The following is a 17,172-nucleotide window of genomic DNA, read 5'->3' as shown; positions in this document are numbered from 1 at the left end:
CTTTCATTCAATATATTCAGACATCATTCAATATATTCAGACTTTCATTCAATATATTCAGACTTTCATTCAATATATTCAGACATCATTCAATATATTCAGACTTTCATTCAATATATTCAGACTTTCATTCAATATATTCAGACTCTTATTTTTATATATATATAATAATTTCCTAAATGGCATTCCATAATGTATATATATATATATATATATATATATATATATATATATATATGTGACCGATCTCTGTCTGGTCATATCTCTTTGCTGCTCAATGATCCACTCCGCATCAGTTGGTTGTGACAGCAGTTTATTATCTGCACAAAATATCACAGCAAATCAGTTGTTGTGGATAGAGATCGTGTGGACACTTAGCATGAGCTCTGTTTTGCCTCGTCTCAAGCAGTTCTATGCAGTGAGAGAGCTATACTAACTTAATACAATACAATAATATTCCATCATTAATAACATTGACAAGTTAATACGACAATAATATCACCAACTTAAATTAGTCTTGTGATCGTATAGTGGAGCAATAAAAGTTACAAAATAAAATGCAAAAGCCTATAAAATTATTTTAAAATGGAAACCAAAAAACAGAGTAGTTTTATCTGTCTGTCACTTTTATGCATTTTTCTTCTTATATCTAACACTATGCACAACTCATGTAAAAAAACAAAAGAACAAGATTCTATCAGAATTATCACAGAACATTTGTATAACATTCCCAAATTGTACACAGTAACATACCTGCACAAAATATCACAGCAAATCAGTTGTTGTGGATAGAGATCGTGTGGACACTTAGCATGAGCTCTGTTTTGCCTGGAAAACAGCACCACTGTTAGCTGCTAGCTCAGTTGATAGAATCACGGCAGATACAAAGACATCTAACAATATCTATCAGCAAAACATGGTGAAAACAAAACAAGGAGCATAGTACACAACATAAAATAGTTAGCTTTTAGCTCTCATGTACTCTGGGATGACTCAAATATTATGTTTTGTCCACACGTATTCGCAGCCATGTTACCTCGTCTCAAGCAGTTCTATGCAGTGAGGCCGATCCACAGTTCCCACGACTGCTATACAGTGCAGGTACGACTGGCGACAGCAGATGGCGCTGTTTCATTCCCAATTTAGTGGGATTTAACAAAAGCTTATTTTGCCTATGTTACATATATATATATATATATATATAAAAAACATTTTGTCAAAAACATTTTGTTGCGTGTGTGCAACGGTTCATCTGAACCAGCGGTGAAGCAGGAGGTCCTTCAGTATCGGGCGCCTTTTGGGGTCCAGGTCTAAACACATTTTCAAGAAATCCTGGCAGTCTGCAAAGAAAGAAGAAGAAGGATGAAGACAACAGTTCCAGTGATCCAAGTGATAAGTGAATGTTGAATGTTTTTCTTACTTTCAGACAGCTCCTCGCTAATTTCTAAGAGGTCGTTGAGGGCCAGTCCCGTATCAAAGAAGAGTCCTGGATGGAGTGTTTCATACAGCACCGCTCCCAGCTGCCACACTGTGGTGGGTCCAGGCCTATAGCACTGGCCCATGAACCATTCTGGAGGGCTGTAACAAAGTGTGCCTAAAAAACATACGCAATTATAATTTCTTTTGTTAGGTTGGCCCGTAGTTCAGCTCTTGTTCATATATAAGAATGAAAGCTAATGTTGGCGTTATATGCATTTTTACGGAGCCAAAAACAAAAAGGCCCAGATTGGTGCATCTGTGAAGAGAAGGAACAGAATATCTTACCACAAAAAACGCTGTAAAATGAGCGTTTCTTAAAAAAGCAGCTTATTCCAAAGTTCATTAGGCGAACACGAGGCACATCTGAGCCGGTCTCAATCAGAATGTTCTCAATGTTGATGTCCCGGTGAAAAATGTTTTTATCCTCGAGTTCTTTAGCAGCCTCAATCAGTTGTTTTAGAATGACCTGGGAAAGATGATAAATTACAATGATTCAGTGGATTAACATTTCTGTTATACTCTGTGCTTTGATTCAATGCTGTACAGTATAAGGCTCTTCCAGGAAACCTACCTTGGCTGTCTCCTCTGCTAAAATACCTCCATTTTCCTTAATGTATTGCTTTAAGTCCACAGCAGGGACAGGTCTCTCCATCACCAGGATCAGCTCTTTGCGCAAATCAAACCAATCCAGCAAGGACACGACTGCTGATGTCCCCCCTGATCCTGGTGTTTGAGCTGCAAATTTGAGCATAACAGCCACTTCCACAGAGATGCGCTTCCCGTTCTCATCCTGAAACATGGCAACAAAGTGGATGATGAGGAACAGACGTTCCACAGTGCAATAATGTATAATAGATTTAGGTTTTGCATACTTACCTTTACTTTAAAGGGAACATTTCTCTTTGGAATGTGTTTGATAGTGACCTAAAAGACACAAACAGAGCATTGGTTAGCATTTCCAGAAATCTGGCGCTTTCTGCTCCAGCATGGAAAATAAAAACACATGTGCTCTTATACCTGAGAATACCTGAAAATACTTACTGGAAATTTATCTTCTTTCCTGTAGCCAGCAAACACTTTTCCACACTGTCCTCCTCTAAGCTCTTCCTGCTCCACGTATTTGGCTTGAAATTCACCTGAACAGACAGATACAGATTTTGTTTTACTACAGCTATAACATGAATTATTCTATCCTGTACCCTAAATATTAATTATATTCTTCACCTTATCATAGAAGCAAAGTTGCTTGCTACTTACATCTTTGTTCACCCACTGAATTTTTGGTGCCACCTTTGGTCTCCTCCTGGTCCAGGCGCTTCTTTTTATGTACGGGTGGCACGTTTCCATCATCTGTGGCTTTCCTCTTGCCATTTCTTGTGCACATCTTTTCTTTTTCATCACTGCAGCCCTCTAAATTTTTAGAGCTGCTCACTGCAGATGTGGAAAACAAAAAAGTGACATCAGCTTGTTGGATAATAGTTCATAGATGTGAATGAATACAGCCAAACTATCTACCAGTGTTCAGGTTTGATCGTGTGAGTGAATGAAATCTGCTTTGTGCCAGTGAGTTTCTGTTGGAACAATCTTCTGCCATTGCAATTGTCCAAACTAGACACTTAGACACAAATATCTGAAACCTAGATGTCCATCTGTACATTTAATCTAATGCTTTCTCAGTTAATGAGCCTACCTTTACTGGTTTCCACGGAGGAGGATGCTTGCTCCTCGTCATTGTGCACGTGGTGAAAAAGTTTAATTTTTTTTGCTGGTCTGGATGATCTGTCGTCATCATCCGGGAACTTCCGCTTTTGTCCTCTGACCATGCATGCATCTTCAGCTGAGATCACGGAAGGATGGGGCAGCTCAGCGACCGTCCTTCCTTCAACTTTGATCTGCTTTTCGCCGTTGGTCTTTCTTTTAGGCATTGTGGTTTTTGGATCTGTAAATGACAACAATACAGTGGTGAGAAAAGGAGCTCAACGTCAGGACTGGAGGCATTTAGAAAGGAAATCAAATTCTAAATGATTATACATTAGTGAAATTCATTTTCTCCAAGAATAAATTTGTTACACCATTTTACCAAAAAACAGAATGCCTCAGTAACTTATACTATTTGCAATCACGTACAAGATTCAAATGTTTTTCAAATCACTTATATGGTAAAATGAAGGCCAGTATTTTTTGGAAATTTGGGTTGTGTGGTTTAGGATATTTTACATGGATTATTTTTTTACTTACTTTTATCTCCTGAATCAACAAGTGAATTTTGATTCTAACTCTTGTGTCTAATGTGAGTTTGCAGCAGTGCCTACAGACTTTGGAATCAGATTAAAGAATGTTGCCTGCTTTTATGTTTTACAAGTTAGTGACGTCATTATATTCTGTCAGCGAACGACTGCCAGTACACAGTTACCATGGTGATGTACCGCAGTAAAAAGTCAAGCACCTCGAGACTATGCTGTAGTAACGCGAGACTTCAACGCGAATCTCGGCAGTATCGAGCCGAACCATTGATTGTTAAACATTCTAGTGAATTTAATATTTTTCGCCAGCTTAGTTACAGACAACTTTAAAGGCTATAAAATTGATATTAGCTAGATAGTCACTAACTGAAGCGCACTGGAGGACGGCAAGAGGACCTGGACAGTCTGCGGATTTATATTGACGAGTGTTTCGAGCGAGTTGTCATGGGTAAACCAGACAAGACCCGACCTTCTCCGGCAACAAAGGAGCTCCGTTCACCAAGAAGAGTTGCCCAGAAGATTCCCCAGAGGCAGCTTCTCCACGTACCAGCGATATGGTGGATATTTTGGAGTCCATAGACAAGGAACTGTCCAGTTTTGACACTCGCCTTTCCATTCTGGAAATTCTCCAGAGTTTCAGCTTCTCCGTGAGTCTGTGGAGTTTAGCCAGCAGCAGGTGGAAACACTTGCTGCAGAAAACGCAGTACTCCGAGAATGGTGAATTCCCTCACCGAGGGAATGACCCGGCTCTCGGAAGAAAATTTTTAAAAATCAAAGAAACCGTCATCGCGCTCCAGCCCCGCTGGAGAAGGCTGAAGAAGACCCGGAAACAGTAGTGAAGGGATTTATTCAAACCCACCTAGAGCGCCCGGAGGACAGTAAAGACCATCACCCTTAATCGTGTTCACCGCACAGGAGCCAAGCGACCCGCAGGACACAGACCCAGAAGACCGATCGTGGCCAAATTCAAACGCGGCCGAGAGGAACGGACTTAAGTGTTAATTAGATTCTGGAGCTACGCAGGGTCCTGTTCCCGATCCGGAAAAAATACAGTCTCCCGAGCTGTCATCGCGGTGGATAAACTTGACGTGAACGCAGTAGCGCAAAAAGGGGGTGCTGTATGCATTATATGCAGTGGTGGACAGTAACGAAGTACACATACTTCGTTACTGTACTTAAGTAGATTTTCAGGTATCTGTACTTTACTTGAGTATTTATTTTTCTGACAACTTTTTACTTTTACTCACTACATTTTTACACAAGTATCTGTACGTTCTACTTATTACATTTTCAAAACAAGCTCGTTACTTTATTTTTAATGCATCTGAGAAACGTTTGCATTTCCGGTCAGTGCGGGAGCCGGCTTTTGATTGCGAGCGGTTTTTCTTGGAAGTCGCAACAACAGGGAGGGAACAGACACCCCACACGGTAGAGGGAGAGGCTCCTGCAACGCTCGCTGGGAGACCGGAAAGAGCCAGAGGAAGCTGCGCTTTACATGGAGGCTGCACAACGGAACGGTGAGGAAAATAAATGACAGAAAACGTAGAGGACAAAATAAAGTGTCTGCAGTTTGTTACACAGTGTGTCTGCTAGCTAAAAGAACAGCTGCTGTATTTTAAGGGAGAGCAAAGAATTCAGCGAAGTGGGGAAAATATTTCTGCAGTTGCATTTTCTGTAATTAACAGCTGTGCATAGGATATAATCGATAACAGAGGCGCGGTGCTAATTAGGCGCCCCTGTGCTGCTTCATCCCCCCCCCCCCCCCTTTCGAGAACGAGCTCGTTTGCGACTGTTTTCATTTGAATTGACTGAATTCATTTGAATGGGCTAAAAATGTGTCACCCCAGAAAGTATATAACTGCGCCCCTGTCTGTAAGTTATGTGTCAGTGTATCAAGAGGAGGCTTGATGAAAATGAAAATGAATGGATGGAAAATAAAAGCCTGTAATATAAGTCTTGTATTTTTTAAGTCCATGAATAACTGAGATCTGCAAACATGAACACTGTAAACCTTGAGAGGTTAGTTGTATTGACTGCATACTGCTCAGAAAGTATATAGCTGCGCCCCCGATTACTGACATACATCATATGAAGGGTGGCCCAAGACTTGTTGATGTATCACACTTAAATAAAGAGGAAGAAGTCAGCTGTGATGAAATAATGTAGTTTATCTATCTTATTTCTGAACATACTCTGGATGAACAACCTCATTTCTATTCGGTGTCCTTGCTCTCATAAAATTCTAATTGAAAATTGTCATCTCTAATTGATACCACAATTAACGCCTGGGCAAGAGAAGAGAAAAGACAATGAGCTGATAGGAATAATAATCTTAAAGGCAATACCATTACTTTCATTGTCACTATAATAACAATTTGAAGAATGCTGCTTATGATTTAGTGAATGAGCTAAGTACTATTACTGCAGATGGTTGTTAAAGATACTTGGAGGACATCCATGCCATACACAGCTGTAACATTTAGTTAAAAGCCTAGTCGATAAGCAATTTGGGCTAGGCCTCCAGTTTTTGACATCAACTAATGAAGCCAATGAGTGCAAAGACAAGACAGAGTGATCTCAATTGGGGCACTTGCACAGCACTGCTGTTATATGTGATTAAGAAGATGCACCAACTCAATTACAAACATCCTTTATTGATTTATTTATTATTTTTTTCTTAACAGGGACCCTTAAAATGTTTTTAACTGGTGAAATTCTTTGGAAAATCTGTTAAATGACACTTTTTCCCATTTCTTTTTCTTTTGGTAAATGATGAATTCTATTTAACATTTTCTAATGATCTTGGCAAATGGCCTGTGTGGAAATCCTTTTTGTCGCTAAAAGGTTTAAGTGTTATAGAGCAGCACGTACATAACCCAAATACAGTGACAAAAAAGCTCTTGTGAATCCATCACATTTAACATTTGTGCAACAATATGACCTAAAATATCTTCAAAGTAGATAGAATCCAATTAAAGAAATAAGATAAAGATATTAAACCTGGATGTTTACTGAGAAAAATGAAATAATATGAAGTATCTGTTTCTGTTAACTGAAGCTTGTTATGCACGTTAGATTGTCAGCACAATTTTAGCCAGCTGGTTCAAGTAAAATACCTTCAACTCTAGAGTGTTTATTGGACAAAAGTAATGTCTTTGGCTTGGACATTTCAAAGCAGTAACTTTATTCCTCCTTTGCTGTTCTTTGGTGGAATGACTTGACTGCTGAGTCACTGCTTGGTGCATTTTCCACTTTCACTTGAGATTCAAGTGTATTTCCATTTTCCTTTTAAAATTTGTTTCTATAATTCTGAATGAACCGTCAGTCACAACAAGTCATCGTTGCTCTTATGTTGAAATGTTGTTTTGCTTTGTCCAAAGATACCACTTATTAGTTCTATTTTTCTCTCCTCCATCCACAATTCAAGCAGCCCTTAGCATTGCTTTCCTGATGGTGGAGTCAATAACGTTACCATTACCCAGTGTGACAGAGGTCTTTAGGTTCATGTGTTGTTCATGTTACACGTCACTCTTGGAGTTATCTTGTTGGTTGACCAATCCTAGAGAAATGGTTTTTCCATCTCCATGAGCAACTCATTTTTTGAAGTTTTGCCCAGTCCTTTCTGTTTGTGCTACAATTCATCTCCTCGTGTGTTGTGAAGTTTAACTGCTAATCCTAGATGTTCACATTGCACAGGGTGAAAGGAGTTCCAGGAGGGCAGGCAGGGAAGAAAAGGACTGGTGGCGAAGAGCTGGTCAGTGTTTGCAGGAGAGAAGGACAAATTCCACAGAGACAGGTAGGTAATCCACCCTTGAGCCAGGTGAGAGAGAACTGGAAAGAGGAAAGCAAAGACATTAGTGCAGCGAAGAACAAACCACGAGGGAAGAACATTTGGAGAGCCGATTTACCACTAAACGGTAGCAGACTATCTGGCAATTGGACTGGGGGCTCCAACTAGTCCTTAAGTACTTGTTGCTGATTGCAGCTGGATGAGAAGCGGGTATGCCTGGCTGCTAAGCAGGAACTCGAAAGGCCCACCTGTCCCACAACCTGGACTTAAGGAAGTGACAGACTCCAAAACACAGCCAGCAAAGACTATGACAAATAATTTGTGTTGTTTAATAGTTTTTGTTTTCTGCTTTTAGATACAGGGTGAAAAGCTCATATTATCTCATATTTATGCCAAATTACTGAGTATTCCTAAAGATTCACACGTTTTTAAACCTATGTATAATTTACTAGTTAAAAGTGATAAACCACAAATGCTGTTGAAGCCTTACATATAACCTTTTGAAACGTCATTATAGTTTCATAATTTACTGATTGAGAATGGTATCAGTCGGACAAAATTCAGGCAAGTTACAGAACTTTGTGCTGCAGTATTATCAGAGCACAGCCTCTATTCCTTTAGATTAATGTGAAAATTAAAAGCCAGTGACTAACAGAACAAAAATAAAATAAATAATGCATTATTAAGTATAAATTCAGTTCAAAAAGCAACATAATGGGTAAAACACACGCCTGGACCAGATGTTATCATAAGAAAACCAAATATTTCAGAGGAATAATTCACCACATCGAGGAAATATCATTACCAAGGGAGTCCTACACATAGCTCTTGTGGATAAGCGATGTGCTGTGAATTATTATCATAACAAATATGCCTTTCCACCCACAGAGACTAGAGTTATTTTGCCCCCTCTCATCTTCTGTTCACACATAGACAAACACTTCTCTGTAGCTGTGATATGGGGTTAAGTGCTTTATGTGCTCCATGGTTGGGCCATGTACCAATTTATTTAACTTTTTTATTTTATTTTTTGAAGTAGATATGGCAAGAGTGCAAACCAAATAAATTAAATTGCAACTGTAGAGTTGGGAAATAGGACTTAGTCTTTCTGTTTTTACAGAGTTATTAAAGGCTTTTAATCTGTAAATGTACAGTTCATCTAAATGTGTATCAGAGTTAGAAGAAATTGTATGTTTAGAAACTGATGTGAAGTTAGCAAAAAACTTTACGAACTTTCACTAAAAAAAACAGTTGGTGGTTGGTGCATCATTTTCTTGGTTCATAAACTATATATCAGTGAGCTTTACAGTTGAGAATGCATGATTTAGGAAACATAAATATTTACAAGCATACATCAAACGATATGGCTGGAAAATCATTTTAGGTCAGTGTAGCCTTTTTCTTTTTTTTTGTAAATGCACACACGTATCTACCATACTCATTAAAAGCTATCAATAATGATCATTTAAATTCTATTTAAAAGTAGTTATATCCATATGGGAGGATATCTTCCCAAATTACAACCATAACCCACCATCCCTAGGGTATTAAGTCATTAAATGGTTGGGTGAGCGTAAAACTTATCTAAATACCAGCCACCTTGGAGTTGCTTGAACACTATTCTCATGGGAGTTTGAAGTGGGATTTGTGACAGTGTACTCTGTCTTTACAACAAATAGTACAATCTGCCATAAGAGCATGCAGTAACCTTGAATGACATGAAGCCTTGGATAAATAAGACAGCTGGTCACATTAGTAATCAAGCAGTACATTTTGAACGCAGACTGGGTGATGAGTTAAAATGTCCAAACCAGCCATGGTTAGTCCAACAACTGTTAACATACTGGTAACATGTCCGTGAAAAGAAACTAGCAACATACGCCTAGCTTTCCTAGTATGCTCTGGGATAACTTATTACATTGGAAAGTTGCCAGACATGGAAAGGGAGACTTTCAATTTGGTGTTTTCTTCTAGAGTAGTACCCATCGCCCATGGTCTCCATGGCACTGCAGTCATTAGTTATTCTTGTAAGAACCTCCATCATTATTGGAGGCACCACCATCTTGCACTGTCTGGCTATTAACAGGTAATTACTTACCAAGTGAAATTCTCAATAAGTCAGAAAAAAATGCATATTGGTGATGGCTGATATTTTCATCCAATTACAAACCTAAAGCTATTAACAAGCAACATTAGCTATGAGCAATGATGCTGCCATTTCTGTAAATTATGTCACAAAGATGGTACAATATGCAAACAATGCAACCTGACTTTTATTACTATTACTGAACTATTGATAGCTACTATTAATGAAAGCACATACACATGGTTTTAGTTTTGCACTTTTTGAAAGTTTGAGCTGAATTGCACTTCCAGTAAAAAATACATCATTCATCATGGCAGAGAATGTACATAAACTATGTTTTAATAATATCTAATTAAGTCTTTATCCCCAACAGCTCTCTTTTGGTCATCTGCTGGTGCTATAATGATGGGAGTTGTCTCAATTAAGCAATGTGGCAACAACTTATTGAAACAGTACCTTAGAAAAAACCCCTGCAATTTTCAAAATATCTTATTCAAAGTTCATATGTCATTCTGCAAGTCTCGATGAAACTGGCAAAACTGAACAGTAGTGTGCAAAAAAAAAAAAAAAAAAGGAACATATTGATGTTTGCCAACATATCACATTCACATCAAATCAACAAGTTAACTCCTAAAACAACAGTGTAAATGCAACCTTGAGTTAGTTCTTATGTTACACCAACTGATCAACTAACCTTCATAAAGAACAGATACAAGATATGATCTACGGGACTGCAGGGAGCAGTGGTCAGTTTTTGCTAATAATAACAAAAATATATCATACTGTCTGGCAACACAAATTGAAATGTCTAATTCACATTACTGCAGTGTTTTGTTACTTTATGGGTTCACAGACCCTTCAGTTATAAATATGACACAACATTTTTGGGCAAAATGGGTACATAGAGCAGCAATAAAAATGCAGAGGAACTGAACCCTTCAAGGCATGACTTTTTTCCCTTTGAGGTCATGTTGAACTTAACTAAAGCACATGTGAACACACTTAAATCCTTTTGCACAGCTAAACCACATAGTTAAAACTCTTACCCACTGCCTGCAGTGTTAGAGGTGCAGGACTGCTACTTTACTGTAGAAGTCCCAGGTGGGAATACTATGCAGACAGTAAGTCTTGCTGTCTACTTATATCAGCAGGGATTTTGTGTAGGACTGTGGATGTTATATAAAGAATATCCTATTGTTCTTTCTCAAGCAGCTTGAAAAATAAAGGAGTTTGCTTTATGACTAAGAACGTATTTAAAGCCAGCTTCCTCCTACTGCTTACATTTGAATTTGATTCAGGCAGAAATGTGGCCATCTGAAAAGGGCATCGCTTTAATGGTGTACTAGTCTGATGCATGCACAGTTATATGTAAAAATGACAGAAAAATCAACATAAATTGAAGGAGCTGTCTTTTATTTATATATATATATATATATATATATATATATATATATATATATATTTTTTTTTTTTTTTTTTTTTTATTCTTCATTCATTCCTCTTTATACTTTCCTTAGCTAGAGCTTTTCTGCTCATGTGGTTTGAGGGTCAGATTCTGAAAATCTCACAAGGATCTGTTGGACTAATAATGAACTAATTTAATATGCTGTGTGTAGCTTCATATCGATGCATCCAAGGGCATATGTTCTGTTCAGCATGGAGTGTGGGACTTGTATGATAGTAATGTGTAATTATTAAATAAAAAAGATGTGGAGAAAAATAAGAATCAAATAGTCAAGGATTGCTGTAAAATCGAACAAAACTTGATGAATAACACACAAAGAGAATTTACCTTCAAACACCAATTAGTAACTATTTTTTTTTTTTAGAGGAAATGAATCACCACATTATTCTGTTGCAGTGTTAAAATATGGAAAACTGATTTTTTTTTTTTTTTTTCTTGGTATTACAATCTTTTTTCAATTGCTGTCAAACAAAAGAAAGCAATAAATAATCTTTCAGCTTCGGCTTTGAAAATTGTGAAAAAAGATAAAAAGTGTTTGTTAAATGTTGCACTGACTACCAGTGATTATACAATATTTTCATATTTTTCACACTGATTGCCATCCAGCCTGTGAATATATCAAGGATTCTGTTCAGTCAGAGGTGCATCGGGATGCCTCTAATATATCGGTATTGTCTGATATTTACTGCCTTTGGTCCATCAGCAACAAAAATGGCAGTGGCTTATCTGTCGCGCCCCATCAGTTTTTAAATTCTCCAGTCTTTATATCTGTGATCTATTTTCAGAAATGTGTTTGATTGAATCTGTGCTCACTTGATGATATTAATATAACTGGAACAAGAGGAGGAATAATTTACATCCTGATCCATGTGGGTATCATAAGATCAGGTCAAACTGACATACAGAATTTTGGTTATATTGGAAAGAGAAAATTACAAGGCCTAGTAAATATAGGTGAAGACATCACATGATTCCGCCACATCTGCTCAGCTGTGATACATCCTCTGTTACATGTCCAGAGTGTTGGTAACTTTTGGATGTACTCCGAGTAGCTATGTAGTTACACCATTTCAAAATTCCCTACTGCATCTTTTTCTGTTTATATATTCTGTAAAACAAACCAAAAACTATATATATATATATATATATATATATATATATATATATATATATATATATATATATATATATATATATATATATATATATATATATATATAAAGGTTACACACTTAAAAAATCTCTGATTTTTATTTCCTAATTGTAGCACTTTGACTTGTTCACATAATAGTACAGCATAACCACAGTCATCTCTATAATGGAGTTGAATATAAAGGCATGTGCTTTGTTAAAAAATTGAAAATAAGCAAAGTAGTACACACAATGTTAAAAATACCAGAGGAGAAGGGTGGGCAGGATTTCAGTGTGACGGTCATTCTCCACTAAATCTCATTCCTTCTAGACGTGGACGCTGTTAACCAAAACAAACCTGGATACCTCATGTTCTGTGCTTCTCACTGTAATTGGAACAGATCAATTGCGCCTTTATTACACGAATAAGATGGATAATCTTGTCTTCCTTCCCTGCTATTTTAATGGGCTACTCACAGTCCCTGCTCCTTGCCTCTCACTAATCCCTGTGGAGCCTATACACTTTTAATCCTCCTGGCTGGACCAGTAACACAATATGGGCTCATCATCCATCCAACCACTGAACTTCCTGAACACTGCAAAAATTAATGGTTCCTAAGGGTTCATCAGAAAGCCTTGGAGTGCCTTGAAGATTAAAGTTGCTTGTAAGAGAGTGGGTTTCTGCAAAGGTTGAAAACTTTAGAATACATTTCTTGCTTTTTGATTTGATTTTATTCCAATGCTTCAGTGGTGATTTCTTTTTTTAAAGTGAAGCAGGATTTCACAGCAGGATGGTATTCAGATGACAACTGCTTGAGTTTATGTACAGTATATTCCAGAAATTAAAAGATTTAAACAAAATATTATTATTAAATTGTCAGGGGACATGTAAGGTCAGTAAAGATTGCATTTAGGGACTTAGCAACTATTTTTTAATCAGCTGATTTGTTCAGAGAGCACATGACAGGGATGTCAAACATGTTGTTCATGAGCCAGAGCTGCGGGCTGTGGGCATCTTTCTGGGACTTTCCACAGTAGTTCGCACCAGGAGACATTAAATTACAAGCCATTAAGAATGGATCATTTCATGACAGTGGTTGTCTAAACTGATTATTTCACTCAAACACCAGTTTTACAGACTTCTTACTGACAAATATATCACGCTTACTGTACTGATGGTTTGATGGTTAAGTCAAGGAGCCATGTCAACAGGTTCATTTGATTTATGACAGTAGTATTTCTTTGTAATTACAGTAAACTGTCATTTTGAAATTGAACTTATGTTTAATTTCTGTGGGTGGCAGTGGCGCAGTGAGTAGGTGCTCATCTCGCAACTGTAGGGTCGCTGGTTGGAGTCTCCGTCTGAGCGCATGCTGTCGTTGTGTCCCTGGGCAAGACACTTAACCCACATTGCCTAAGTGTGAATGTGGTTGTGTGGTTGTGTTTGGTGGTGGTTGGAGGGGCCGGACGGGCTGTAGGTGCAAATTGGCAGCCATGCTTCTGTCAGCCTGCCCCAGGGCAGCTGTGGCTACATTAGTAGCTTACCACCACCAAGTATGATTGAGGTGTGAATGAATAGTGCATGGAATTGTAAAGCATCTTTGAATACCTTGAAAAATGCTATATAAGTCTAAGGCATTATTATTTTTATTATTATTATTATTTTTTGGGGGGTTGCGAGAGGACTGGAACATATCCCAGCTGCCATAGTGCAAGAGGCAAGGCACACACTGGACAAGTTAGAGGGCTAACAGACAGTCAACCATTCATACTCACAGTCACACCTATGGTTAATTTAGAATCGCCAACCTAACCTCACTAACTGCATGTCTTTGGACTGCTGGAGGAAGCCGGAATACCCGTAGAGAACACATGCAGATATGGGGAGAACTCCACACAAAGGATAGTGGATTCCAACCCAAGACCTTCTTGCTGTGACAAGCAAGAAGTTTGTTGGTTGGCAACAGTGCTAAACGCTGTGCTGCCCCTTGTATGTGACCCATGAACTCAAGAATATGAACTAAAATATGTTTGCCACTCCTGGCCTCTAGCAATGAATTTGAAATAAATCTAGCATGGAGTAAAGATGGACTCTAATTACAATGAGCAGTGGAAATCACCACAAATGAAAGAAAGAAGAACAAGGAGCCATTTGTATAAGCGCAAACTCAATGAACTGCAAATGAGAGGAAAATGGCATCATAGTACAGCCAAAGTCTTTGTCAGTTGATCCAAGAAAAAACAAAATGCAAGAGCAGTCATTCCCTGGTACTGTACTAAGAACCAGGCTGAATAAAATAAATGAATACAAATATTAGTAATAACTATGAGAAAATAAAACAAAAAAGCTAGACCGACAAGGGCAAATACACTGAACACATGTAATGCAATTCACTCAGCTGTGATAATATTGTTGCCCGGCTGTAAACCGATCCAGCTTCAATATGAAAGACAACACCAAAAAAAAAAAAAAAAAAACAGTTTTCAAGAGGATGTGTTTCTTTGAGCTTTCCAACAGGCTTGATGTTGTTGAGCAGAGAATATTCTCAGGGTGCAGTGCTGATACTGTTTGTTCTCCTCTGCATGGACTCTACAGCATCCTGTATTCCTGCTGTATTTTTTTTTTTTTTCATTTAGCTGACTGATCAGAGGAGACAGACTGGCAGTGCATACACCCCTGTACATTCAAAGAATCAACAGAGCAGTGGTTGAGCAATGTAAAGCCTTTTATCTGATGTGCTGCATGAGGTGTGATTAGATGGGCCTCATTGCAAAATGTTACCATCAATTTTATTGGATTTAGTGTTTCACTTGTTTTACATAGAAACAAGTAAACATCTTTTTAATTTTCTTTAGTTTTTAACTTCTAAAATTAGGCAATTAAATTAGGAAATAAATGTTCGATTTGTTGTTTTTTTGTTATTTAAATGATTGTGACGGGAGGGGGGGGGCGCACAGGCATTCTTTCTAAAAAGAAGTACTAATTTAATCAAATAATTAGTTAAGAAAATCAATTCAATTCAATTTTATTCATACAGCACCAAATCACAACAAACACTCACCTCGAGGAGCTTTATATTCTAAGATAAAGACCCTACAATAATTACAAATGATAGATAGATTATTGTTTTTAAACCCATCTCATTTCTGAGATCACTGCTATGATCTGTTTGTTGACCACAGTCTCCAAACCAAGTAAGTGGGACCAGACCTTTAATCTAATAAGTATCTATCCTTTCCATCAACATTACTAACTCTGCATTTGTGTCAAACTGTGCAGTACAAACAGACAAGAGATCAATAAATTGCCATGGTTCAATATGTGTGTAACCCCAGGCCTTGGTTTATTACCAGCCACAGCGTCATAAACCCCAATCTTCTGTACCGTGGTTTCTCTTATCAGATACACTGTTATATCTTCTTTCACAAACTGTGCCAATCGCCACACTCACTTCCTTCTTCATTTATCTGGAGTCCTTACAGTTTGTGTTTTCTTCCACTGTGAATTTAAGCTTTTATTTTTATTTTTTCTGATTTCTTTTTTTATGCTTGTAAAGGTTTCACAGTTTTGACACAAATTTCCAAACACCTATTGCTGCTGCTGTGCACATCTGTGAGAAAAGCTTGCTGTGTATTTAGAGGCTAATTACAGGATATAACAACCTGGCAAAGCAAAACGCAGGTACCTAAAAAGGGGTAATTGTAGTGAAGGAGCAGGTCAATTCTGTAAAAATGGAAAAGCGATACCAACTGAAAAGCGGGCGTTTGCTCAATGCATCTTTTTTTCAGATGAATGAAATGAGAAATGAGACTTTAGTTTTATTTAATGAAAGAAAAAAAAAATCTAGCTTGGTATTTTAAGTTCAAATGACTAGGGCCTCGAGTTTGGATGCCAGATAATTAAACTATCAGTATTGCTGTATGTATCCTGTGTAAACCTGCCAGTACTAGTTTGTTTTGACAGTTTTTGTTGTTGTTGTTTTGTAGGAAATGTAATTCCTCACTATATGAGTGCTCCCCAAAGCGAGCCCCCTCAGACTGATTTTTACTTTTTATTTCTGCTTTAACACTTACAGTATGCTAAGCCAACATTCAATCATGTCAAAAACAACTTTCAGCACTTAAAGCAAATATTGACATCACCATATGAAATACACAGTTTAATAATAGTCATTAACACTAAAACTACCAAGGCAGTCATTTTAACATTTTTAAAATTTTGCATTGTGATATATTTGTTACTATAAAGCCCATGTAACTGTAGGACCCTGACTTTTCCTATGTCTATATTGTGTTCTAACATTGTCATTTTATTAAAATTACAAGACACAAGAGTTATGAGTGTTTCTACCTAGAACTCCCATAGACTGTCATTCTGACCACAATACATTATTTACATAAGTTTATAGTAAATAAATATATGTATAAATATAATTTGTAATCAATAAAAGATCAAAGAATACTTGGATCTGTAATGTTACCAATCAGCTAAAGATGGTCGTGCCCATGGTCATAACAGTCATATTGACCATATGCATATACAGCATAATTTGGTGAAATTGGAAGCTTTTTGATCCCTGATAGCTGCCACCTGCTGCCCACTGTTGATGGGCAAAGTGTCGTTCCTGGTGTTCTCATGAACTTGACAAAAGGTGACTGGACATTATTTAAACTCTAGTGGATGTTGTCTCCTTTGGAGGTGGTTGTTGACCCATTGTTATTCATAAATACATGAGCCAAGGTATGAAAAAAAACGTGTGGGTCATTACCACAAAGGGTTTCCTGTGAAACCACTGTGACACCTATGAGACCTTGTCACATAGGCCACCTGAAGTAAGGTGTGAGTGGGGTTTAAGGCAATTGGAAGGGATCTCTAGGCTGTATTGTAGGACAGCTGACAGCTGGTGTCATAAACCACCACCTCTGTTCAATGATGGTCGTTCACAGTGGACATAGATGGCCTCTTTTACTCCCCTTT

The 17,172-nt window shown here is 37.7% G+C and overlaps 1 protein-coding gene and 1 long non-coding RNA gene across 2 annotated transcripts; one reads left to right on the top strand and one right to left on the bottom strand.

Moving 5' to 3' along the window:
• Positions 1–624: 624 nt before the first annotated feature.
• LOC115799598 (serine/threonine-protein kinase pim-1-like) lies at positions 625–3,322 on the bottom strand. The gene is made up of 8 exons (XM_030756824.1): positions 3,170–3,322; positions 2,737–2,910; positions 2,521–2,615; positions 2,356–2,403; positions 2,051–2,269; positions 1,765–1,945; positions 1,421–1,594; positions 625–1,340 (listed from the first exon to the last, which is right to left on the bottom strand). The coding sequence occupies exons 1-8, from the start codon at positions 3,300–3,302 to the stop codon at positions 1,249–1,251; spliced, it is 1,116 nt and encodes a 371-aa protein (XP_030612684.1). The 5' UTR covers positions 3,303–3,322; the 3' UTR covers positions 625–1,248.
• Positions 3,323–3,949: 627 nt separating this feature from the next.
• LOC115799771 (uncharacterized) lies at positions 3,950–9,778 on the top strand. Its single transcript, XR_004021620.1, has 3 exons — positions 3,950–4,913; positions 5,074–5,239; positions 7,419–9,778. It is a non-coding gene; the product is annotated as an uncharacterized LOC115799771 (long non-coding RNA).
• Positions 9,779–17,172: the final 7,394 nt, after the last annotated feature.

The sequence above is a fragment of the Archocentrus centrarchus genome, chromosome 20 (assembly GCF_007364275.1).
Source record: "Archocentrus centrarchus isolate MPI-CPG fArcCen1 chromosome 20, fArcCen1, whole genome shotgun sequence".
In the NCBI taxonomy this organism is placed as follows: Eukaryota; Metazoa; Chordata; class Actinopteri; order Cichliformes; family Cichlidae; genus Archocentrus; species Archocentrus centrarchus.
This window is presented reverse-complemented; position numbering and strand designations above follow the sequence as displayed.